Source organism: Vidua macroura, chromosome 29, assembly GCF_024509145.1.
Source record: "Vidua macroura isolate BioBank_ID:100142 chromosome 29, ASM2450914v1, whole genome shotgun sequence".
NCBI lineage: Eukaryota > Metazoa > Chordata > Aves > Passeriformes > Viduidae > Vidua > Vidua macroura.
The window spans coordinates 2,437,292-2,461,312 of NC_071599.1; the positions used below are offsets into that span (position 1 = coordinate 2,437,292).

The window sequence follows — 24,021 nt, forward strand, 5'->3', positions numbered from 1 at the left end:
ATGGAGGTGCAGGCACTGCTCAGGGCCCTTGGTGGGCACTGTCTCCCCCAGTGCCCTGCCCAGGGTATCTGGAGCTGCCAGCTCTGTCCCCCGGGTCCCTGGGTGCTGACCCCTTGAGCCCTCAACATCTGTCCCTGGGTGGGAGCAGTGGGTCTCTCCCGTGGGAGATCCTAACCTGATTTATGGGACCAGTGGGACCTCTGGGCCAGCAGGAGGAGGCTGCAAATCCCTCGGCTGCGGACGAAGTGCCACCACTTGCCCTGAGAATTCCTCCCTGTGCGTGGGGAATCTGCTCCTCCAGCTGCCAACAGCATCCTCCACCTCAGCACCATCATCACCACAGCTGGACCTGGACTTGGGGCTCAGCAGGCTCCTGGGGGGCTCTGCCCCCGGTGCTGGGTGCAGTTTCCCCTGCTGCTCCCTGCAGAGCCAAACACTCTCGGCCAAGCCCCTGCTCCCAAAATAGCGCCAGGATGATCTTGCCCTTTTCTATGCCACCCCCAGGCAGAGGTAAATGTCAGCCCAGGGCCACCAAAACATCCTAAGCCCCCTCAGGAAGGCAAATGGGGGGCGAGGACTTCATGCCAGTGCTGCACGGACTCAGTTCAACATCCTGAGGAAGCACTCGGGGCACCAGCCAGGGTGTCCCGTTGCACGGGGGGAGGGGGCACCTGGAACAATGCAGGACCCCCTCTCGCAGACCTGCTGCTGCTTTTTATAACGCCCCAGCTGTCCTCGGGAGCCCAAATAAGGCTGTGACCACCCGGAGCCCCCAGGACACACAATGGGTCCCGAGCACAGACTTTTTGGGACGGTGGGGAGGCGGGTCAGCCCAAGAAAGGCAAAGCCACTGTGCTGGGCAGAGCTGATAAACGGTCAGTGGGGCACAGGCAACACAGCTGCCCTAGCCACCCATTGTCTGTCTGCATCCCGCTGCCTGTGTCCCACCAAGGATGGAGGCCATCAAGAAGAAGATGCAGATGCTGAAGCTGGACAAGGAGAATGCCCTGGACCGGGCAGAGCAAGCGGAGGCTGAGCAGAAGCAGGCGGAGGAGCGGAGCAAGCAGGTAGGGCAGACAGCCACAGCCCCCAGCCCAGGGGTGTTGCTTCTGCCCGTGCTGGGTTCTTCTGCCTGGTGCTGTGCCTCTGCTGAGCCCAGACCCAACAGAGATTCTGCCTGGGGTATGAGAGTGCGACAGCAGCCGCTATCCCACGGCTCAAGGGCACTCCGAGGGCTGTCCAGGGCTCTGTCCCTGCCAGCTGGTGGGATGTGGGAATGGGGTGGACACTGTGGGGCAGAGCTGGTCCCAAGGAAGGGGCAGGACGGATGCCATGGGGCAGAGCTGAGCCTGGGATGGCGCAGGCAGGGCTCTCTTGGGGTGCAGGGGTTCCGAGTGGTGTCCAGCTGTGGTGACACCGCTGTCCTTCCAGCTGGAGGATGAGCTAGCTGCCATGCAGAAGAAGCTGAAGGGGACAGAGGATGAACTGGACAAATACTCTGAGGCCCTGAAAGACGCCCAGGAGAAGCTGGAGCTGGCAGAGAAGAAGGCGGCAGACGTACGTATGGGGTGCAGGGTGGAAGCTGAGTGCTGCCTTGCCCCCCTTCCTGGTGGGACTGCAGCCCTCCCCTGTGCCTTGGGGACACAGGAAAGTCCCTTCCTGGTGGGACTGCAGCCCTTCCCTGTGCCCTGGGGACACAGGAAAGTCCCTGTCCGGCTCAGTGTGCTCCCGGTAAAACTGTGTAGGTGTCCAGCAGAGAACGGCCCTGTGAAGGACAAATCCGGAGGGCAGAGCCGGGCAGCGAGCAGCCCATCAAGTGCAGGATATGGGGTCCACGAAGCTCTGAGTCACGGCTGGGGGTGGTGGAGGCGAGCTCCGAGAAGGAGAAGGAGGAGGGGAGAGCCCTCATCCCGCCGCGGGCGGGGGCTCATGGGCAGCGTGAGCATTGCACAGCCCGGCTATTGTTGTCCACTGTTTCCAGGAAAACAATGGTGCGAGCGGTGCAGGGTTTCACCCAGCGGCCGTTCTCCTGCCACCAAGAGGCATGAGGCCCCCGCTCGTCACCTGTCAGGACCTGGCAGTCCGGGATGTCTCAGGGTCCAGCGTCAGGGCGGTGCAGCCCAGCTCTGATGCAGAGAAGGCAGGAGCCGTCCTCTCTCTCCCATGTGCTCGTGGGGAAAGTGCCCGAGCCCCAGCACAGCACCTGGGCTGCTCTCACTGGGAGCTCCAGAGCCCTGGGACATCTGTCGCCCTGCAGCTTTGCTTGCAGGTCCCTGTGGCCAGCCCTGCACTGGAATTGGCTTGTGTCGAGTGCAGCATTGCAGAGCTCTTGGTAGCCCTTTCCCGCCCTCGCACCCTTCTTGCCCCCCTTTGCTCCTTGTTGGCATTTTCCCTGCTGTCAGCACATCCTCACTTGCTTCCTCGTGGATCCCTCTCTGTGCAGCTGGAGCCCCTTTTCCTGGCTGCTGCCCCCCAGGGTGGCCCATGGGGGTCTCCGAGTTTCCCCCTGGCTCTGGGAAGCGGAGGGGTTTTGGAGCATTGAAAGGGCAGAGCTGCCTCCCGGGTGCTTCCAGCCCAACGGAGCCCTTTCAATTCCCAGCTCAGCCCTGGAAGCACGCCATGCCAAACGTGCCATGCCAGGCAAATGCTCCTGCAGCATGGCCCTGCCTGGCTGCCGAGGGCTTCAGGCAGGCAGCCGGAGCCTTTCCCTGCTATCCACACGCTTCGAGCACTGAGAATAGGCTCAGTGGGGAATGAGAGCAGTAACAGGGCTCAGCGATGTGTTTGTCGAGCTCTCGGGGGGCTCCACGACACTGCGGAGCACCGCTCCGAGCTGTGAGGAACGCTGATCTCCGCAGCATTATCTGCCCCGACACGGGAGGGTTCTCTCCTCGGCTCACGCCGGTGCACCGGCGGCATTTCACACGTGGAAGTGGAGCGGGAGCCTGGCGGCCACAGCCCAGCGCCCGGGTGGAAGGAAGGAGCAGGATCAGCCGCAGGGCTGTGGGCTCCTGGCCCCGGCAGAGTCTGGGGGCTCCCCAGGGGTGGCAGTGCCCCAACCCCAAACGCCGCCCCCGGGGCTGAGCGGAGCCCGGCCACGGAGCGGGCGGGTGTGAGGGGGCTTGCGCGGGGCAGGGCTGGATCCTCCGGGCCCTGCGAGGCTGTGCCTGGTCCCCGCCACACACGAGGCCAGTCCCGGTGCCCCCACGCCCATATGGGGCGGGTCCCGGTGGACCCAGGTGCCCGTGGGGCAGGTCCCGGTGTTTCCCCCCGCGCAGTGCCGGTGCTCCGGTCCCGCCGGGTGCGGGTGTGCGTCCCCCGCGCGGTGCCGGTGCCGCCGTTCCCGCCGGTGCCGGTCTCGGTGCCCCCGCCACTCCCCGGGCGCGGCGGCCTCTCCTCATCTCCCCGGTAACGCGGGGCGGGGCGGAAGTGACGTCACTTCCGTCCGGCCGTTCCGGGCGCGGTCCCGGTGTCTGGGGGTGGCGGGGCTGGAGCGGAGGGACCGAGCATGGCCGGGGCCACCACGATCGAGGCGGTGAAGCGCAAGATCCAGGTGCTGCAGCAGCAGGCGGACGATGCGGAGGAGCGGGCGGAGCGGCTGCAGCGGGAGGTGGAAGCCGAGCGCCGCAACCGCGAGCAGGTACCGCCGGCGCCGCCGCGCGGGGGCAGAGCCCGTTCGGGCGGCGCGCCCGGGGCCGGGGGTCGTTCCGAGCCGCGGGGGTGCCGGCGAGATGCCGACCCCGGCCGGTATCCGCTGGGAGCGGGGCTCTCGCTCTGTGTCCGTGGCTCCCTCTGGGACCCGCCCGTGGTGCTGAGCAGACGGCGGGGCCGGGGGGATCGGCCTGGCGTTGTTTTCGCTGTTACCGGTGTCCCGGCACGGACAGCGGCGGGGGAGGACCCGGCCGGGGGGAGGGGGAGGCCCCGGCCATCTTGTGCGGCCCCGAGCCCGGAGCTGCGCGGGTAAGATGGAAGGAAGGAGCGGGCTCCCTCGGGATGCGGGCAGCGCAGGAGCCCTCTGGAGCTCTCCCGAGCCCCGCATCCTGCCCGGACCCCGGCCCGCGGGGCTCTCCCGCTGCCCCTGGCACCGGCAGCCGCTGGGGTGGGAGTGCCTGAAAGGGAGGATCCAGCGGCAGCAGGATCTGAGCTGGCAGCGCTCTCGCTCACCGCCGGGCTGGGAGCACCGGAAAGGCCGGGGACAGGGATGGGGTGACACGGGCAGGACCTCCCGTGGGCCTGGGACACAGGCAAGGCTGGTGGCGTTTTGGGGTGACACGGGGCAGGTCCTTGCTCGAATCCAAGCGTGGCTCTCCTTGGATTTGCAGTGACTTTTGCTGCGTTTGGAGCCCGAGTGCTCGAGCCTGTGTCCGTGACAGCGCTGTGGCACTGCCAGGGATGGACCGGGCTCTGCTGCCCAGATCCATGGCAGGAGCTCCTGCCACTCCCAGGCCTCAGCTGGCTCTTTCTTTGCAGCCACATAAGGAATTCTCCTTGCAATAGCAGCATTGTCACGGGTACAGGCGTATTTCTCCCAGCTCCCTGAACTTCCTTCAGCGGAGAGAACCAGTGCTCCCAGTATGGTGCCCAGGGCTTGCCTGGCCCCGGCTCCTGGGGAGTCCTCTTGACTCTCTTGGGGCAGCAATGATGAGTCCCAAAGGCCTGGATGAGCTTCTCACTTGATTTGCTGGGCTCCAGGTGCTCCCTGGCTCAGGGCTGCCTTTGTGAAGGAAGCATGGAGTAACAGGAATGTGCCACTTGTGGCAGGAGTGTCTGGAGGAGTCACCTGGAAGTGTCACCCCATGCTCTGGGGAAGCGTGACAGTTTCATCTCTATCTAGAGAGAAGCAGCAGAACAGGAGGTGTAAGGGCTCTTCTGCAGCAGGGGAGAGGCACTTCCTCAAAATTAAGGGTGGTTTTTGGGTGGGTTGAACACTGCCTGCAGGAAGTCAGGGCTGAGCGATGCAGTTCAGAGGGTCAAGAAGCAGAAGCCCACTGTTCTGGTGTGTCTCCATTGCCTGGGAGAAGGAAGAAGGAGATCCTCCACCTCAACAGCTGGTAGCCCCTTTAATAGGGAAAAGATGCAGTCAGGCAGTCTCCTTCCTGGTTCTGTTTAAGGTATTGCTGCGTTCCTCTTCAGGCAGACCACTTCTCCTTTCAGCAGGGTGGGTGTTGGCTCTGGGGCCACACCGAAGGGGTGTGAGCTTCTCCAGAGCCGGGTGGGAGCTCCTCTTGTGCTCTCCCAGCCTGGTCTTGGAAGCTGCCAGGGCAGCCTCAGTGCCAGTGGGGGGAAGAGCTGGGACAGCCCCTCTGGGAGCTGGATGCAACCGGTGTTGGACCCCACTCTAACACTGGTGCCTTTCATCACTGTGCTCCTCCTTCCTCGGGCACGGTGTGGCAGGGAAGGGTGCTTTGTTATGTGCAGCTGGGGTATTTCGTGTTCGTGTGGCATGTGCCTGTGCCCGGGTCTCTGCAGAAGATCACAGTGCTGCCCTGGAATGGCTGCACTCCTGCCTGCCTTTGTAATGCTGTTGGGGAGCAGGATTCTGGACTCCCCCGGGGGCTCCAGTGGGATGCCAGAGTCCCTAAAGCATCTGGGCTCCCCTGGGCTTTGGCTGGAGTGGATGTGGCTGTAAGCAGGGGCCTCACAGCCAATCAGGTCATGCCCCCAGGGTCCCAAAAAGATTGCAGCGAATCTCGAGTTGACTGTTTAATCTGGGTCTCATCCAGAAGAGGAGTGCCACCGAAGGGATTTTCATCCTTGGCCTTGAGGTGCTTTGTTTTCAGCAGCACTGAAGGGCAGTTCCTGTCCTCTGTATCTGCCCTGGCTGTGTCCTGACTCAATGCTGGAGCAAGCCACAGGGTGATACTCTGCCACACGAGTGATGAACTGAGCACAAAGCTGCATGGTGTGTGTTCCCCACCATCTCTGTTGCCAGCACAGCGCCATGGGGGCTGGCTTGTACCTTGTGGCCTCTTTGAAGGCTGACTAAGACATGGATTGCAGTGGTTGGGGGGTGGGATGGCCTCTGATCTGTGCCACTTCTTTAAAGCCTCAGTCACACTTCTGGCAAATGTCTGCAGGCTGTCAGCAGTTTCACCAGCTCCCAATGTGTGTGACTGAACCAAGGCAGCTATTGCTGGGGAACAGCCTCCTCGACCTGTCTCAAGACTGGAGAAGGCTTTTGCTCCTTCTCTGGATTGTTAGTGAGTTGCTGGGAGGAAGGAAGCCTCAAGCACTGCAGGCTCTCTGCTGGGGCTGTGGGCTCTGCAGCAACAAGCCCTGGGGCTGGGCAGCACCTGTGACCAGCCCAGCTTGCCAGCACCCAGTACAGCTTGGCACATCCCTGAACATGTTAATCCTTCTCACCTTGCTGGGTGAGAGGGTTTGCCTCAAGCAACGCTCATGTCCAGATCACAGCAGTAAACTGACTCTCTGCTAAGTGGCAGCTGTCACCACGCTCTGGCCTGGTGGATAAACAGGGCCTGATGAATGGCCTGGCAGGATCCTGGCAGCTGCAGAGGCAGCCCTTGGTGCAAGTCATCTCCTTGGTGTTTATGGCTTAAACTCAGAGCAGTGCAGGCTGACAGTGAGAAGCCTGCAGAGCTAAGTGTGCTGCTTGCCTCTGGGAGAGTGGCTAAAGCATCCTGGGTCTGCTTTGGGCTCCTGTGTGCTGCTGCTGACCCCATGGCAGATCTCAGGTGCCCTAACCGAGCTGCTAAACCTGCCCAGGCTGAGTACCCTCCTCTGCTCCCTCCAGGCTGAGGCAGAAGTGGCATCTTTGAATCGCCGTATCCAGCTGGTAGAGGAGGAGTTGGACCGAGCTCAGGAGCGCCTTGCCACAGCTCTGCAGAAGCTGGAAGAGGCAGAGAAGGCAGCAGATGAGAGCGAAAGGTGAGCAAGGACTCCTGCTTGCACTCTGTCAAACACTGAGGGTCCGGTGCTATCAACTTTTGGGGCTTCCCAGAGTGGGGGAGGAGATCCCACATCAAGGCTGGATGTGGGAGTCAGTGCCTGCTTATGCAGAGCAGCTAAAACAGTGCTGATGAACCTGAGGCTGCTGATGGCCTTGATGGTCCTGGAACCTGAGGCTAGGGAGCAAGGAAGTGCCAAGGAAATGCATCCCTGCCTGCAAAGGAGGAGAAATACATGGGTTCAGGGACACCATTGCCTTGTAAATGTGGCTGCTGGTGGGGCGGCCTCTCTTCCATCTGCCTCTGCCAGCATGCTCCCTAAGGCAGATGTCCCCTGACCTGGCCTGTGATTCAGAGGGGAGTGGTCCACTTCCAGCTGTCTGATGTGCTTCCTCCTGCACACACCGTGAGCAGCCTGAGCCAGCTGGTGGCCTGCCATAGAGACAGATTTGGCTCTTCCTTCATTCCAGATGCGGAAGTGCCTGACTGGGCTGTGCTGAGTCCTTAAGACAGCTGGGCTTGTTCTCAGCAGCACTGCACTCCCCTTGGCCTGGGAACCCAGTGATCTGCTGGAGGAATGTTCCAAAGGACAGTTAATTCCAAGCAATTGAGGTGGCTGCATTCACATCAGCCCTGTGGCCTCAGCCTTCCTGTGCCACCTTCTGCATTCAGAGGAATTGTGGCTTATCAAGAAGCACTGTGCTTCCAGGGCACTGCTGGTAATGCTCTGGAACTCATTGCACTGCTGGCTTGTCCAAGATTGTTTCACACATCTCCCCTCCTCCCTGTGCTTGCTTTTGGGCAGAGGCATGAAAGTCATTGAAAACAGAGCTCTGAAGGATGAGGAGAAGATGGAACTGCAGGAGATCCAGCTCAAGGAAGCCAAGCACATTGCAGAGGAGGCGGACAGGAAGTATGAGGAGGTGAGACCCTTGGGTGCTCTAGTACGACTGACCTGGGCCAGGAGACTTGAGTCCTCTTCCTGCTGACAGCAAACCTAGGGGCAGAGCCTGGCTCTCAGCAGAGCCACATCAGTGCTCTGCTTGGCCAGAAGCTTCTGACAGCTCGAGTGGCTCCTGCAGGCATTCCTTCTGCAGAGCCTGCAAGTGCAAAACTCTCCTCCTTCCTCTTGACTCTGCTTGTCCTTTCCAGGTTGCTCGGAAACTGGTGATCATTGAAGGGGATCTGGAGCGTACTGAAGAGAGAGCTGAGCTCGCAGAGTCGTGAGTAGTGTGCTTGCATGTACCTGGCAGGTCTGCCTCTGCATGGGAACTAACACTGCATTGCTAACCTTGTTACACAAGGCCTGAAGCACAAGGGTGGGTTTAGGTCTGTGAAGGAAAGGAATGAAAGCACTTCCCTCCTTGAAACAGGATTAGCTCCACCTAGGACACGGAGTTTGAGATGCGATTTTTCTTGGGTGGAGACAACTCTGCCCCTTTGCATGGGCTCACTCCCTAGTCATGGAGGCTGGAGAGCCTTCCTCTCCTCAGCTCACCAGCACTGCTTTGTGCGTGCACTCACAAGATTGTTCACATTGCTACAGAGCACAGTGCCTGTACTGCAGTGGCAGAGGCCTCCTGGGCCAGGGACTGGAGTGGCATATGGGGTGGCCGAGGGCAGAGCTGTGGCTGAGGCTGGTCTCTGGGCCTCTCCAAGTATTTGCAGTAACCACTACAGGCTTCTGCACTGCTCAGCAGAAATCTGGGCTTCCTCTGCTCAGGGCAGAGACACAAATCCTGGTGTTTGGGCTCCTTTCATGTATCCAGATGCTTCAGCTGATCCTTGAGGAGCTGGTCAGGGCCTTTCTGTGCTCCGGGCCTTGTCTAACACAGTTGGTGTGTATGCAGCAGCAGCAGCGCTGTGCTTCCCGCCCAGATGTGCATGTTGTGACCATGACTTTTTTGTGTTTCCCCCCCACACCCTTTTTTGCTCTGTGGTGGTGTGGTTCTGGTGCTCCTTTTGACCTTGTCCCCACCTGGCTTGTGCCCTTGTGTGACCGTCACTAACAGTCATTGCCGGGAGCTGCAGGAGCAGATCAGAGTGATGGACCAGAACTTGAAGTGTCTGTCTGTTGCCGAAGAAAAGGTACTAACCTTTCCCTTCTTGAACCATTAAACCAAAACTCATGTGGTCTCCTCACTATGCTCCTCCCCTCAGCTTAACTGCGTCTCTCTCTTGCTCTCTCCTGGAACATTCTGTCTTCTCTGCCCATAAATATCCCTTTCTGCGTGGTGGTGGCTGTCCTTGTGTCCATCAGAACAGCTTCCCTCCAAACAGCACACTAAACGTGAAGCTTCTCCTTGGAGACTCCAAGTCTGGCAGAAACCTGTGTCCACATCTCACTGCTCAGCTCTGTGCCCCGTGCATGTGCTGGCAGAATATTTCAAACATGAGCTCAGAGGCAAAAAGGGAACTTGCTTTCTGCACAGGTGCCTCAAAGCAGGGTCCTATCCCATCTGATCTCAGACAGTCTCCTAAAGAACTTCCTGATCTTCCCTGCACGTGGATTCACTTCTTGTATCCTGTCTTTCCCTCCCACTTCTTCTTTTCCTTTTTTTTTCCCCCCTTTTCTTACAAAACCCCACAGTAAATGTTCCGAGCTGGAGGAGGAGCTGAAGAATGTCACCAACAATCTCAAGTCTCTTGAGGCTCAGGCTGAGAAGGTAGGGCTGCCTGTCCCAGGGCCAGAAACTTTGCTGTTGTGCTAGGAGGGTAAACAGCAGAGCACCCACTGAGGTGGAAATTATTCAACTGCAGTCTTAAGCAAGCCAGGAGTGCTGTGCTTGCTCTGCTGGGAGGGCTGAGGTTCATGGAGGTTCATGGAAGCTGGGGTGCAGGAAGCCTGGCTGCCCTTCCCTGCCTTGGGGCAGACTCAATCAGCCAGGATGTTTAAGCTGTTAAAATGTTAAGATGAGAATTTTTCTGCATCCAAGTTTGTGTTCCATGCATGATGTGAGACTTGCCACCTGACCCAGTCCTGTTGGACTTGGGTGAGGATGTCAACAAGTCCCAGGTGGAAGGTTCTGTTGGCATGTGTGCTGCAGTGAGGAGTTTATGCTGCCCTCTGTAGCTGTGGGCTCTCTGGAGAGGGAGGTATCTGGGGCTGCTGACTGCTGACTCCTTTTCCACAGTACTCGCAAAAAGAGGATAAATATGAAGAAGAGATCAAGATTCTGACTGATAAACTCAAAGAGGTGAGTGACCCTGTCAGGATGGCCCAGCTGGGTGAGCTGGCCTCAGCTTGACTGGGAAGAGATGTGAAGGGTGGGAGGCTCCATGTCCTTGGACTGGTGCCCTTTCCTGTAGAGCTGTTGCACTAACTGGCTTATTTCTGTCTGGCAGGCAGAGACCCGTGCTGAATTTGCTGAACGCTCTGTAGCCAAGCTGGAGAAGACCATTGATGACCTGGAAGGTACATTGTGGGGATAGGAAACCAAGGATTGTGTGTTGAGTGAGAAGCTAAGGAGGGCTATCTCTCAGGCAGCTGGAGAGTGGACAGGCTGCTGTGCTCCTCATTACTTGGAGCATAACCCCACTTGGCCTCCAAGGTGAGGCTTGGCAAGAGTCCTGCCCTGTGCCTCTGCTCTGAAAACAGTTCCCCAGCTGTGCTGCAGCAGGTCTCAAGCTCTTGATCCAGACACTTGGCCTTATCTAGATAGCTTCTCTATTTTGGTAGTGATGTCCTCAGGAATGTAACTAGATCCCTGTGCTCCAGCTTCATCCAGTTCATCTAGGAGTGGCATAGGAAAGAAACACCTGTAAGAACTGGTCACAGTAACATACTTGTGTGCAGAACATCATGCATGTGCTGGCTACTCAAATGGGGTCAACCACAGGAGACAGTGAGTCTTGAAACAGCCCCCATGAAGATTCAGACTCCCCAGTGTGAGTCCTGAATCAAGGTTAAATCCCCAGCAGTTCAGTCCACGGGGTAGTCAGCCTGTGCCAAGGGTGGGTTCCTTTCCTCCTCCCATTCCTTCACACAGTTCTTCAGGAACACTCCTGAGGCCAGCCATTGCAGAACCTTGCCCCAAGCCACAGAAGGAGAAGGTTTCAGCTGCCTCCCTTAAATCTGGGACTGTGGCCAGATTCTTTTTGGATTGCTGTGGCTGGAGTGGTGGTGCTGGTAAACCAAAACCCTTACAGGTCTCCTACCTTGACCACAGGTGTGCCTTTGTGGTCTTTTAGTGCCAGGTCTTGGAGATACAAAGCACTATCCTACTGTCTGGAGTCACTCTGGAGGTTTATTATCTAGAAATAGCAACGGTGTCAGCTGAGCTGTTCCAGAACTGCAGCCAAGCAGCAATCTGAGCCACCTCATGGTCCAGGGCAAGCTTTTATTTGGAACTGCAAAAAGTCCTCCAAATCCCTGCATGCTCCCCTTGAAACCTGTTGATTGAGAGTTGGCTCTGGTCTACAGCCTTGCTGCTGAAGTGACCTAGTTTATGACAACTGACAAAGTTCCCCAGGCTCTGCAAGGCTGTTAACAGCATGCCCAGCTGTACTATAGCCCAGGCAGCCAGAGCTGGAGCTGTCTGTGCCAGCTCTGCAGGGCTCGGGGATGTGTCAGCACAGTTCCAGGCCCACCCCTCCCTGGAGGCAGAGAGCTGCCTGTCTACTCCATTATCTGATGGAGAACACTGGTGTGGCCAGTCTGCTCCCCCACCTCACTGCATCCTGCAGGATTGGAATTTCCTCTGATGCCCAGCTCTAGTACATGACTGACTTCTGCCAAGCCAGTCTTTGCATTGAGACACAGGTGAGAACAAAGCACCTCAATTAGCAGTGCTCTCCTTAGGTGTAACAAGCTTCTCCCTAAGTGGATGGAGTTGCCTTTCCCTGCTGCTCCTCCTGACACTGGTTCCTGCTGACCTAGCTGAACAGCTTGTTTTTACAAGGTGATGTGGTTGAGTGCTTGGCTCTGCTGCCCTTGGAGCTGGATTGTAATCCTGGAAGGCACTTGCCAGTCAGTTGGTCCTGAAGCTGCTGGAACCCTCCTGTTCATTGTTGGGGATGAACACGGAGTCGTGATGGCTCCACATCTAACTTCATTTTCTTCTGTTCGTGTGTACCATCCTGCTTTTCCCGCCCCAGAGTGTTGGAAGAACTCTTTGCCTTCCCTCATTATTTTCCTTTTGTTCTCCTCCTAAACCTCTTCTAGATGAGCTCTATGCCCAGAAACTGAAGTACAAAGCAATTAGTGAGGAACTGGACCACGCCCTGAATGACATGACTTCCATGTAAATATGAGCTGGCTGGCGTTCGCCTCTCGCTTCAGCAGGCTGGACCGCCAGTGCTTGCTTGGTTTGCTGTGGTTTCTGTAGTTGGAGAATCGACGGCGCTGTGCCGTCCAGGTTACTTCTACAGATCTGCCCAAGGAGCCCCAGCATGCCGTCCTCTAACTCTAGGTCCTTGTGGTCTGCATGTGTAACCAAGTGCTGTGCTGGCCTGAAAGGGTTCTGACTTAAATTTGAGTGCAATTCCCACTCCCACTGGGAAAGGCTTTCTCAGGAAATGTGGCTTTGTCTTCTGCTGGAGCCACTGGGCCATGGTCTCAGGATTCCTTCTGGAAGAGGCTGTGGATAGCGCTCAGGTGGATTCCTTAGGAATTGCCACAACAGGCTTGAGATGGGCCAGATCATGAACTGATCTGTGGAAGTAGCTGAACTTGTGTGTTTCTGCAACTTCGCTCCTCAGCTTTGTGTTCAGATCTGCAGTGGGTGCTGCTAACAACTGCTCCGTCCGGTCCTTGCACTAACCCAGGAGAGGCCAGGTCCTCACCCCACAGAGAAGAGCCTTAACACGAGTGTCCCAAAGTTCCCTAAGCAGAGTTTGCTGTGCACAAACACTGAGGCGTTTCTTAAAATTAGTGTCTCCTTCTGTCTCACACAGATAAGTCTAGTGGTTCCAAACTCCACTTTGGATTTGTCTCTCTGCTTGGTGGCTTGTTCTGCATCTGCACCCGGCATTCACGCTCTCTTCATCTCACTCTGAATTCCAGTACCTTTTTCCAGTTACTGTGCACAGGGCATCCCTGGGAATGGGTGCTGTAAAGACACGGAAGCAGCAGCAGCAGCCCCCCAGTTCTGCTGCACTTGGTCCCAAACAAAGCTCCCTCTGTGTGACCTGATGTGCCAGACACAGCCTGCTCTGAGGGGCTGCCCTTTCTGTGTTGGGGGAGCGGGGAGGATGTTGTTCTCATCTGCATATCTTGTGTGGAGCCATAAAGCTCTTTTTGTATTTCTCTTGCCTCTTGCTCGAGCATGATGTCACCTTTTTTAAGGAAAACAGTTCCTGTATAAATGGCTGTTGCTTTTGAGAAATGGGTTTCTAGTGACCACTTGCTGCTTTAGAGTAACTGTCTCAGCATTGCCTTCAAACTGGTGTCACCCTCGGTGGAGCACAGACCTCACTAGCACGCTGGATTTTCCTTTGAGGTGTGTCGCTGGCTCCCAGATGTGATGGCAGCTTTGCAGACAGGGCCTATGGGGTCAAACTGGAGGCTGGGGGTTGCAGCAGGAGGCCCTGGAGCTGTGCCTGACTGAAGACACTCCTCATTCCTGCCTGCTCTGGAGTGTTCACCAGCACTGGTTGCCAAACACTGGCTTGCAGTGGGAGGTCACACACCTGATAGTCGTTAGCCAATAAATACTGTGTGAGCTCTGGCTGGTCTCCACTGGGGCAGAACTGGTTGGGTGTGAGGTGCTGCCTGTGCCAGGGGGAAGGATGTGTGGCCTCTTGCTTCAGGAATGAGAAGGCACTGCAGCAGGGTTGTGAGCATCTGAGCCAGGGAATCTTCTGCAGAGCCCTCCCCTCCTCACGCAGGGGCTGGGGGCTGCAGGATCCTTCTAGGAGTGTGGCATGGAGCTTCCCACTGAGCACTGCCACTGGGCTGTGAATGCCTGGCGTGTGTCACTGCTGGTGCTGTTGCTAGTTGATGTGGTATGATAAACACTGGTCAGCCTCTCAAAACGCTGTGTGCTGCCTCATGGTGGTTGGTCAAATACTTTTTCCTTTCTGGATCCGTTCATCTGCCACAGTGCCCGAAGAGCCCTTCGTGAGCAGAGTTCTGATGACATGGGACACTTCCCGTGGCTTTCTCAGGTTTGTGCCCTTCTGGTCTCCACGTGATAGCACTGGCAGTCAGGATAATCTAGGCACACTCACCTGCCCCAGCCTGTCCCACTCTGTATTTGGTGACAGGTGGGGAAGGGGGGGAGCACTCAAGGAATTTCCAAGTATGGGCTGACTCTCCTGGGCTGTGGGGCAGTGGCTGTGCCCTGTAAAAACAAAGCAAGAACCCAGAACTCTTCAGTAATCCAACTGCAGCTGAGTTGAGGATCTGGATCCTGTGGGAAGGGCAGGGCTTCTGTAAAAGTGAAGGCTTCCAGTCCAGTGTTCCATTGTCAGCTCTTAAGACAACAGGGATGGCATCATCATTGTCTGTCAGTATCTGAAGGGAGGGTGTCAGAGGATGGACCAGGTTCTGCTCAGTGGTGCCCAGCAGTAGGACAGGCAGCACATGGAAACTGATGCCCAAGAAGTTCCCCTGAACATGAGGAAGAATTTCTTCCCTGTGTTGTTGGTAACTGAGCACTGAGCAGATTGCCCAGATACAATGTGGAGTCTCCCTCACTCGAGATATTCCAGATTGATCCAGCCACAGTCCTTTGCAAAGTGCTCTGGGGTGACCCTGCTTGAGCAGGGAGGTTGGACCACATAACCCACAGTGCTCCCTTTCAACCTCACGCCTTCTGTGATTGTTAGTGGGTGGGAGGTGGCAGCCTGCCCTTGGGAAGTGCCTCTCCTCACAGGGAGGTCTGGTTGCATCCTGACTCTTGCTGTGGGGAGCTGGTGGCTTTGCTCTGCTCAGTGGTGTTCCCAGGAATGTTATCTAAGGCTGGGCTGTGGCAGGCCCTTTCCCCACTCATCCGGAAGGAATCCACTCTGGGTGGTGGATGGGTATGTGGGTGGGTGATGCAATGGTTACCCTGGGAGGTTTTGGAGACATCTGGTCTGACTGGATTGCTGGGCCTGTGCAGGCTGGTTACTGTGAGCTGTGCTGTGATGTGGGAGCGCTGCAAACACAGGTTAACTGACCAGGAGGGCCAGCTCCTGGGGCTCCCCACGTCCTGGGGCTCCCTGAGTGGCAGGGATAGCTGGTGAGGCTGCCCTGGGGTTGGGCAGAGAAGGGAGCAGGCCAAACATGGCGTAGCTGCTGCAGACCTGGACAGGTTTTCTATGTGGAGAGGCTGTTCCTGAAGTCTGGGAAATTTAGTCATGCTAAACACTCCAGTCTGCTACCTTGTGTGGGTGAATCATCAGGTCCCTGTACACAAGCAGGAATCTTTGCTTGAAAGCTGTGAGCTGTTGCACCAAGTCCTACTGAGCACAGTTCACTCTCATCCTCTGCCACTGAGGAGACCCAGGAGCAGCCTGGATCACTCAGGTCTGGGCACTGGCATTGGGGCTGCTCAGAGCCAGCATGGAGCCAGAATCCCTCACAGCAACAGCAGCTGTTGTGCAAGGCATGGGCCAGGGTGCAGTGTACCCACAACTTCCCTCAACTTCCCAGTTGTGGTAGGTCAAAAATCATTGGCTTCTCTGCCTGTGCCTTGGTCCCTTGGTGCCTTTAAAGAGAAGGGACAATCAATCAAATTACTGCCCTCTCCTGCAGAGTGAGGTGCAATTAGAGCAGGTCCTGAAGACTGAGAGAAGCTGAAGTTGAGCTTCCCCCTCTGTGTGCAGATGTTACACTGGAGGGACTGAGCTGAGACTCGGGAGGGTGACATGCTTTGGCTGCTCCATGTAAACCACTCCACTTTCTGCAATTTTACCCAGCTAGGTCTTGTTCAAGAGCAAAATATTCCGAGATTGAAAGCAATGAGGAATGGTGTAGCTCCCCTTCAGAGGGTGCCTGAGAGTCTTAGGACCTCACAGTACAAAGATTAGAAGGGAAGGCCAAGGCTGTGCTCTAGGCTCAGTCCTCCAGCAGAGGCATCACACTGTGTCACTGCAGGTGGTGCTGGTCACTTCTGCCAGGCTGGAAGATGCTGTGTAAGGTTTTTTCACTGCCTGGAATTCCCTTAAGTGCAGGAATTGGAGCTCTCAGGCTGGGAGGACTCTGCTCATGGAAATGAGCAGGAGAGATGCTGAATGTGTTCTCTGTAGTGGCTGGTTGTGGCTGACAGGCTGTGTGGCAGGACATTGGCCACCCAGCCCTGAGAAGTGACAGATCCTGGAAAGGGACCAAACGTGCTGATGACATGAGTGCTCGAGGATGTGTGTGGCTGCTGGACCTCCGTGGGGCTCTAAGGACAGAAGCCACGGCTGCAAAGGCAGCTTGTGCCCTGCTCATGGAGTTGTTCTGAGGCAGATGTAAAAGAGGGCTCTGTGCTCCAAAAGTCCCTCTGTCCTGTACCTGAAGCAGTTGCTGCCTCCAGTCCTAACTGGGTTGTTAGTGTGGCACCAGGCATGTTCTCAGAGGAGGGTCCTCCAGGCCAGGGATGAGATGTTCTCATTCTCAGTTCTTCTGGTGTGCCTGTCCTGCTGTTCAAACCCTGTCATCCCACTGCAGTGTGGTGTGGCTCCCTCTGGAAGCTATTTCTGGTACAGCTGTGGCAGGACTCGTTTCTGCAATGTGCTCCACAGGCTTAAAGCACATCCCAGATCTCTGTCCTTGCTGGGGTCCAGCCCAGCCCTGCCTGCAGGCTCCTCTTCTGGTGTCTCTTCTTCCTTTCTTTGCCTTTGCACATCTTTGGCAGCACTTTCACTTCTGCCCACACTTGGCTTCCTCTGTGATCTTCCTGAGCTGAAGCACAAGTTAGAGAAAGACAAACCTTTGGGAATAGCCCAGGCTGTCCTCAAAAGCACACATTATGGAGACAGCTTGTTTGATGTGCTCATCTTGGTGCTCTACTAACCTTCCCTTTCTCTCTTTTTCTCTCTTCCTCTTGTTTCCCTTATCCTGTCGCTGCTGCAGAGCGCCTGTACAGCCAGCTTGAGAAAAACCGCCTGCTCTCTAATGAGCTGAAGTTAATGCTGCATGATCTGTGTGACTGAGAAGGGGCCCACTAATCCCATTAAACAGCTTATTGCGACCACCAGTGCTGTGGACCACAGTGAAATCTGATCATTAAGACTGGCAGACTTGCGAATTTTATGCAATTGCTGCTTTTTAATGAGGCACTTGGATTTATCCTGTAATTTATTTAAGCTTTTTTTTTTTTTTTAATATATAAAGGTAACCTCTATTCTTGGTGAAGTCACCCCCAGACTTGGCTGCGTTTTTACCAGTCTTGTTTGCTTGTCCAGGGGGTCTTGCCTGGCTCCTCCATGGAACCAGAATAGCTGCACCCCCCCAAATGAGGGGTGGGCTGAAGTTAGACTTATGTCTGCTTGAAGCTGCCTGTCAAGTGCTACAACTTAATTTACTATTAGCTGAATGACTGTAGGATTTCCTGGTGCATGGATTGATGGCTTCTACCAATAAATGACTGGCCTTGTGGTCTGTGAGACACTGCACACCTGTAGTACATTCCTGTTTAGGGGAGTCCTAACTGAGAAGGTTTGGGGACAGCAGTAATTTCCCAGGCCTGACCCCAGTGCAGCTACAGAGCCCTGAAATGGGTTGGGAAAGCTCACAGACATCTTGACAGCAAGTGCCAAAATGCACAGCCTGAAGCTGTGTCCTGGGTGCCTGCAGGGAGTATTGAAATGCTGCTGTTGCTCATGCTCGAGGAAGGCTGTTCTCTCTCTGTGCAGTTTCTGGCCCTGGGGAGGTTGGGAGTGGCTTTGGGAACCTGCCTGTACCTAAAGGACATTTTTCCACAGCCTGTCTGTCCAGTGTCCCAGCGTGTGGATGTCTCCAGTGATATGGGTGGGCTCACCTTTGGAGTAAAGCCTACTTAGAGCACTAGCTGCTGATCTGCTCTCCTCCTGGCTTAAGGAACATGTGAGAATTGACTGCACAGCTGCCTGTAGTGTCGGGCAGGGTGCAGCTCCCTCACTCCTCACTCTGCCTGTCACTGCCCCAGCTCCTGCCCCGCTGCCCTTGGGGCTGGTGGTCTGCTCCCTGCTGCTGGGCTTGGCATCCCTGCCCTGTGCTGAGGGGAAGGGGGGCACCACCAGCTGTAGTTCCAGGGGTGTGTTGCTCTTGGGTGCCTTGCTGGGCCACGTGTGTCAGCTGTGGAGGTGTGGAAGCCCTGGGAAGAGCTGGCTGCAGTCAGAGACGCCTGCATGTGAAACACTGACCAGAGCTCTGGCTAAAGGTGCACCGTGGCCATACTGAGTGGGAGCAGCAGCAGTGTGAGAGGCGAGGGCTACACACAAGCCAGGTAACCTCAAAGCTTCCAGCTGCACCCAGCCAGGCACTCCAGCCCAAGGATCGCTGCAGCTGCGTGTGGGGAAGGGGCTGGCACAAGCTTTCTTTGGCAAAGGACTCCCCGTTGTTTGATGCTGATTCGTAACTCTCGACTCTTGTTCCTGCCAGATAAACTGAAATCCACCAAAGAGGAGCATCTCTGCACGCAAAGAATGCTGGACCAGACCCTGCTAGACCTGAATGAGATGTAATGGATCCCTGCCACTGCCTCTGCCACGCCATGCCAGCCCAGCTGCTGCTGCCCTCTAACCCTGGGGCCAGAGTTTACTTTCTGTTGCCAACTTGACCAAACACAAATCTCCTTTGTTCCAGGGTTAAAGGCCACCAGGTTGGGCAGAGCTTCAAACAGCATCATTAAGGGAAGTAAACAATGCAATAATGTTTGGAGAGCATGTTTGAGATGTACACATTTTGTAACTACCTTTTTTTGTAGCAACCATTATAAACATTCCAAATAACGTGTGAGGCTGGTGAGCTACATTTCAGAGCTCTTGGCTTTAAAATTTGGTATTAACCTTCTGTTAATCGGCTCTGGGCCACCCTGCTTTGGCAGGGCAGGAAATGGATATGATGGTTCTGGCTGTGAGTCAGAGTAGCCAGGCTAGGCTGACAGCCTGTTGAGAAAACTTCCTTTTCCAGGAGCTGTTTGCCAAAAGCACAGTTCAGTTTTTCAGCTTTAAGGTAGCTCTGTGTTGGGAAGGAACAACTTGGGTGAAAGGTGTCTTTTTTGGGGGGGTTGTTTTTTGTTTTTTTTAAGCCAAGTCAGTCATCTGAACAATTGAACCTTCACAGGGATTGTGTCCCTTCCCCTCCACACCTGAAGGGCTTAGAGAAGCCACTGTCCCTGTAACCCATTGCTACCCTGGAGCTGACTTTGCCTTCACTAAGTGCTGATGCACCAAACTTCACTGCTCATCACTGGGTTACACTTAACAACTTAAGTACAACAGCCTTGTGTCCTTGGAGAAGTGTTTTTGCCTACCTGGAGGGAGGGAGCCAAGCCTTCCCTCCTGCCCAGGACTGCTCTTATTGTCTTAATTGAGTACAAGCCATGTTGCTGTGCATTGCTGATGTGTTGTGGTTGTGAGGTGTGAGTGTGGCAATGTCACGCTCGCAGCGTGTAGCTTTGTGGTTTGAGCATGCTGCCTGGTTGTAGCAGTTTTTGGGGCCAATCTGGAGACAAAAACCATATCCAGTGTTTTGATACTAAATTGAAAAATTGTGTTACTGTCTTTTGAAATAAAAACTGATCCCTCCACATGGCTGCTGGCTGCAGAGCTTTACTGTGCGGGCTTGTGGGGGATGAGGGTGGGGATGAAGACTGGGGTACGTGCCCATCCCTTGGGAGTGGGACCAGGCATAGGGTAAGTAGCACTTCCCAGGGCAGGAGTGCAAAAGCAGGACTGTGGTGATGAGTTCCTCAGTCAGTTTGGAGACAACACTGAGGTGGGTGCAAGTGTTAATCTGCTGGAGAGCTCTGAAAGAGGGATCTGTAAAGCCTGGTTCCAGTGGTGTGACAGTCAGCAAGGCCTTGGAGGAGTGCACACTGTGGGAAGACAGATCCACATCACAGCATTTTGGGGAGGGCTGTGTGCCCGTGGGGGGAATTCACCTGGCAGCAGGTGCAGCAGGGCTGCTGCTCGTGAGAGCGGGCTCGTGCCACAGATGTTCTCGGAGAACTGTTTCCGTGGGAGGGACCCTCTCCCTGAGCAGCAGCAGAAGAACTTGGGTGATGAACTGACCCAAAAACCCCCATGCTCTGTTTCCCTGCACTGCCAATGGGAAGGAAGGTGGGGCTGGGGGGGCAGAAGGTGTTTTAAGGGGTAATTTTACCTCTCATCCTCCTCTGTGGAAGGGGCTAACAGCGGGCCTGTTTGCTAAAGGAGTGAGAAGAAGCTGAGAAGCAAGAAGAAGATGATAAGGAGCTCTCTTCAAGGCTGTTACCAAGGAGACCAAGAGAAGAGAGGAACTGAAGAAAGATAAGGAGGGAATTTGCAGCTGGACAAGAAAGTTAGCTGAAGTCTGTTACTTTTCACCAATGGTGTTATGTTGAATTATTGTGGCCAATAGTTAGGGTAGAAGAAGTATAAACAATTAGAAAGTGTATAAAAGGTCAGCCATTTCTGTAATAAAGGGTTGCCATCAGAAGACTGCTTCATGTCTCTGCTTTGTGTCGTGACCGCCTCAACAACGACACTCCTCTAATTCTGTCAGTAATAAATTCATTTTGCAACTTTAAGCTGAGCCTGTTTTGCCCTTGAAGTGTTTTCTCCAGTCCTTACCTCAATTAATGAAATCCTATGTTAATTTTTTTTTCTCTCCTCTACCCAGCTGTGGCAGGAGAGGGTGAACCAGTGATTCTCCTGGGTGCCTGGCATTGGGCCAGTGTCAAATCATGACAATCCCATCTAGCCCTGCCCTCTGGCAGTGTGAAGCCATTCCCCCTCACCCTGGCACTCCAGGCCCTTGTCCAAAGCTCCTCTCCAGCTTTGTTGGAACCCCTTCAGGCACTGGAAAGCTGCATTTTCCTGAGCTAGGGAAGGTGTGGAGAGCAGAAGGGAAAAAACCCAAATCTTGAGCTCAGGGTCTTCCCACGGGGGAATGGGCATGGCTGTGAGGCAGGAAGATCTCACCTGGTTTAGTGGCCTGGCAGTGGGACAGGCTGCTGCCAATCTAACAGGAGTGGGGCTGAGAGGATTTGTCCAGCCTGGACAGGAGACACAGCATTGAGCAGTCAGAGCAGCAGGGCTGTTTTCTGAGCTCCTGCTGTTGACTGGTGTCAACACCAAAACCTGGAATAGAGGGACCATCAGCTGAGGGACAGTCAGAATTTTAAAAAGGTTATTTTACAGAATTAGAACTTGCCCTTAAACGTGATGACTTTGAGCATCGCTGTCCTGTATTACAGCACCTCGAGGGTCTCGTGTTCCTCCAGCAGCTGCGTGGTGAGGATGGGCACTGTGCAAGCTGTGTGCCTGGCACAGCACACTCCTCTCTTTGCTCATCAGAGTCCCCTTCAACACAGAGCTCCAGCTGGATCTGATCTCCCAGTCTGTCTCCATCCTCTTTCCTAGCTATGTCCAATCTGATTTATAATAAAAGAGACTGTAAAAGCAAATAGGATATTTTGGAGCCTGATTCCAAGTTTTTCCAAATGCTTCACCTTCCCTGAGTAGTTACTTGGGTGTTCTGAGGATATCTGTATTCTGTTTCAATAAAATGAAAATAAAATGATTGCACACCAACAAGGATGTTCACATGGTAGCCCATTTGCTCTTCCTAATTGCACTGTGTTGTAGAAGCTGGATTCTTAGGCAAAGTAAGTAAATTATTAGCACAATTATAAATCCCTTATGTTTCCTTTTTCTTCAGGAATATACTCTTTCTTTGTAACAGCATCCAGCCCACTGGCAGTGGACAGCTCAGTCTTCAGGAAGAAGCAGCTTGCAAATGCAGTGATTTGAAAACTGAAGTTGGCTTTCTCCCCTTGATGGGCTCCTCTCTAAAGCACAGTAATTAACTCAACTGCAGACTAACAGCAGTAGGCCCCAGAGCCAGGAAAGCCTCTGTCAGGATTGCCTTTGTGAGACTTCCCTGCTGCTTGCTGGTTTTTTTCACCGTGGAGTGTTTGGATTCAGGAATTAGTTGTCAAATGATTTGGATACTTAGAGGATGAAGAATGAGAACACTTCTGCTTCAGTCCCTGCTTCCTGCCCTGAAGAGTTTCACAGTGACCATTGCTGCCACTGCCCTGTGCCTGTCCCTCACTGAAATCTGGGCTCTGGCAACAGGAAGATGTTTCTGCTACAGAAATCAGCATTGCTGCCACTCTCATTGCTCTGGGACAAAGCCTAATACAACTTTCAGCTTTCCAAACCAATTTAGGACTGCTTCTACTATTAATCCCCAGATTAATAATTTTTAAAAATAGAGTTGCATTTCTTAATGAAAACCACGTTACCGAGTTGTTGTTGATGGCTCTTGGGAGCAAACCTCGTGTTTTATTTCAGGTTTCACCACCTGCACAGGAGACAGGAGGACGCTGGAAGTGAAGCTGTATGTGGTGGCTATGTAAGTTTATGACACCAAAGTGTATTTATCTGATGGGAATATGTGTTTACTTAACAACGAGCAGCTGCCAAATGGAGTGCTGTGGGTAATTGTGCTACAGATTTTAGCACTAATAAGGAAATAAGAGAGTAGGAAGGAACTTAACCCTCGCTGTGATGTTATCTCAGTCTCTCCCTCACACACAATTCCATTCCCATATATTCACCAAAAATCCTCTGTGTGACAAATCACTACAGAAATGCAAAATTCTGGGAGTATTTTTGGAAAATGCACTTGGTTTTCTTTGGAAGGGAACACACTGTCCACTGATTCTGCCAATTCACAGAACCCGAGAATAACTCACCACTGTAAAACAGAATTGTTTTCTGTTCTGCAGGTAAGAGGCAAAGGTGGTAGTAATTTTCTTCTGTCTTTTTCTCTAGTCCCTCAGGTCATATAATAACACTCTTGTTCACATCAGTGCGAAACAAACTGCTCTGTGCTTCAGGTTATGCCATATTCCATAGAGTTCCAACACTCACAGGCTGCTTTGGGCTTAAAGATCAACCCATTCCACCCCTTTGCCATGGGCAGGGACACCTTCCAATAGGCCAGATTGTTTTTCACAGCCCTGTTCATTTCAGCGATGATGTAATTTTATCAGCCATGCAGCGGCACTCAGCTGGCCCAGCAACAGAAGGTGTTCCCCAGAGGGAGGATTGGATGTGTGTGAAAAACGCCAATCACTCGGTTTTTAAAATTTTTAAAGTTTAATAATAATAAAACGGTTATAAAAATAGTAATACGATTAGAGTAATAAAAATTTAGAGTCAGGACAATTACAAGACAATAAAAAGCAAAGAATTACGGACGTCTGGATGCTCTTAATCCACGACAAGCATGCCTTGTGAACAAAGGAATAACCTTAAAAGTGATAGCCTGTTGCATATACAAAACACTTCATGATTATGCATATATTTTATTTAAAACAAGAAATTCATGTGGTACTTGTCAAAAAGTTTCTGTTAATTCCCAGGCGCCTTCGAGTCTAAGTCAGGCTTGAAGAACTTTGTTTCTGTTGATAAGGAAAACCATAAATTCCTCTTCTCTGGAAAATTTAGGGGTTTCTGTAATTGTTATCTCTGTGTGAAGAATTCCTTGATTATCTTCTCCTTTCCTAAAAAAATACCTCACACACATAGTTTCTATTTTAACTACTAATGCTTAATTTTGATTACAAAACCACATTTACTATATTATTAAAATGTTAATACAGCATAACTTTCAGCATAATACATATAGTAAATATCTGCGTAGAGCCATATAATATGCATTTTTCACAATTCCATTGAAATGGTCCAGAAAAAAAGGTGTAGGAGGTTTGGCTGGGTTTTTGGGTTTGGAAGGAGCTGTTTGCCTGTTTCCCTGCGGCCTGAAAGGAATGAGGCACTTGTCCTTACAAACAAACTGTGGGGTCTGCTGATAAATAAAACTGGATACTGAGAGATTAAAGAAACAATACGAAGAACTGTAAATTCCATAGGAATTCCCTGATTGATACAAGGAAAAGACAAAGAGGCGGGGGGGGGGTTTACATTAGAAGGGGGTCTTAGGTATCGGGCGTTTCAGGTCTGTACCTCTCAAGTACCTCAGGCAAGGAGGAAAGAGAGAAGGAAA

The 24,021-nt window shown here is 53.8% G+C and overlaps 2 protein-coding genes across 14 annotated transcripts; both read left to right on the forward strand.

The window, feature by feature from the left end:
- The first annotated feature begins 854 nt into the window (after positions 1-854).
- On the forward strand, positions 855-2,130 carry LOC128820300 (uncharacterized). Its single transcript, XM_054000956.1, has 2 exons — positions 855-1,067; positions 1,432-2,130. Exons 1-2 carry the CDS (start codon positions 954-956, stop codon positions 2,128-2,130), a joined length of 813 nt encoding a protein of 270 aa, XP_053856931.1. The 5' UTR covers positions 855-953.
- Positions 2,131-3,444: 1,314 nt separating this feature from the next.
- On the forward strand, positions 3,445-19,552 carry LOC128820413 (tropomyosin alpha-3 chain). Of its 13 annotated transcripts, none has more exons than XM_054001174.1 (11): positions 3,445-3,640; positions 6,755-6,888; positions 7,714-7,831; positions 8,061-8,131; positions 8,921-8,996; positions 10,043-10,105; positions 10,254-10,323; positions 12,073-12,151; positions 13,952-14,015; positions 17,745-17,865; positions 18,403-18,481. In XM_054001174.1, the coding sequence occupies exons 1-10, from the start codon at positions 3,509-3,511 to the stop codon at positions 17,820-17,822; spliced, it is 885 nt and encodes a 294-aa protein (XP_053857149.1). In that variant the 5' UTR covers positions 3,445-3,508; the 3' UTR covers positions 17,823-17,865; positions 18,403-18,481. The 13 variants fall into 13 exon arrangements, 12 of the variants coding, with proteins under 12 accessions (XP_053857149.1, XP_053857148.1, XP_053857150.1 ...); XM_054001173.1 differs by lacking the exon at positions 8,921-8,996 and adding an exon at positions 9,499-9,574; XR_008440895.1 differs by lacking the exons at positions 8,921-8,996; positions 13,952-14,015 and adding an exon at positions 9,499-9,574.
- Positions 19,553-24,021: the final 4,469 nt, after the last annotated feature.

What these genes read in the sequence shown, in the direction of transcription:
- LOC128820300 (XM_054000956.1), top strand. Translation starts at nt 954, where the DNA reads ATGGAGGCCATCAAGAAGAAGATGCAGATGCTGAAGCTGGACAAGGAG. An exon ending in CGGAGGAGCGGAGCAAGCAG is followed by an intron (nt 1,068 to 1,431) that starts GTAGGGCAGACA and finishes CTGTCCTTCCAG; the next exon opens with CTGGAGGATGAGCTAGCTGC.
- LOC128820413 (XM_054001174.1), top strand. Translation starts at nt 3,509, where the DNA reads ATGGCCGGGGCCACCACGATCGAGGCGGTGAAGCGCAAGATCCAGGTG. An exon ending in AGAGCTGAGCTCGCAGAGTC is followed by an intron (nt 8,132 to 8,920) that starts GTGAGTAGTGTG and finishes CGTCACTAACAG; the next exon opens with TCATTGCCGGGAGCTGCAGG. An exon ending in TGACTGATAAACTCAAAGAG is followed by an intron (nt 10,106 to 10,253) that starts GTGAGTGACCCT and finishes TCTGTCTGGCAG; the next exon opens with GCAGAGACCCGTGCTGAATT.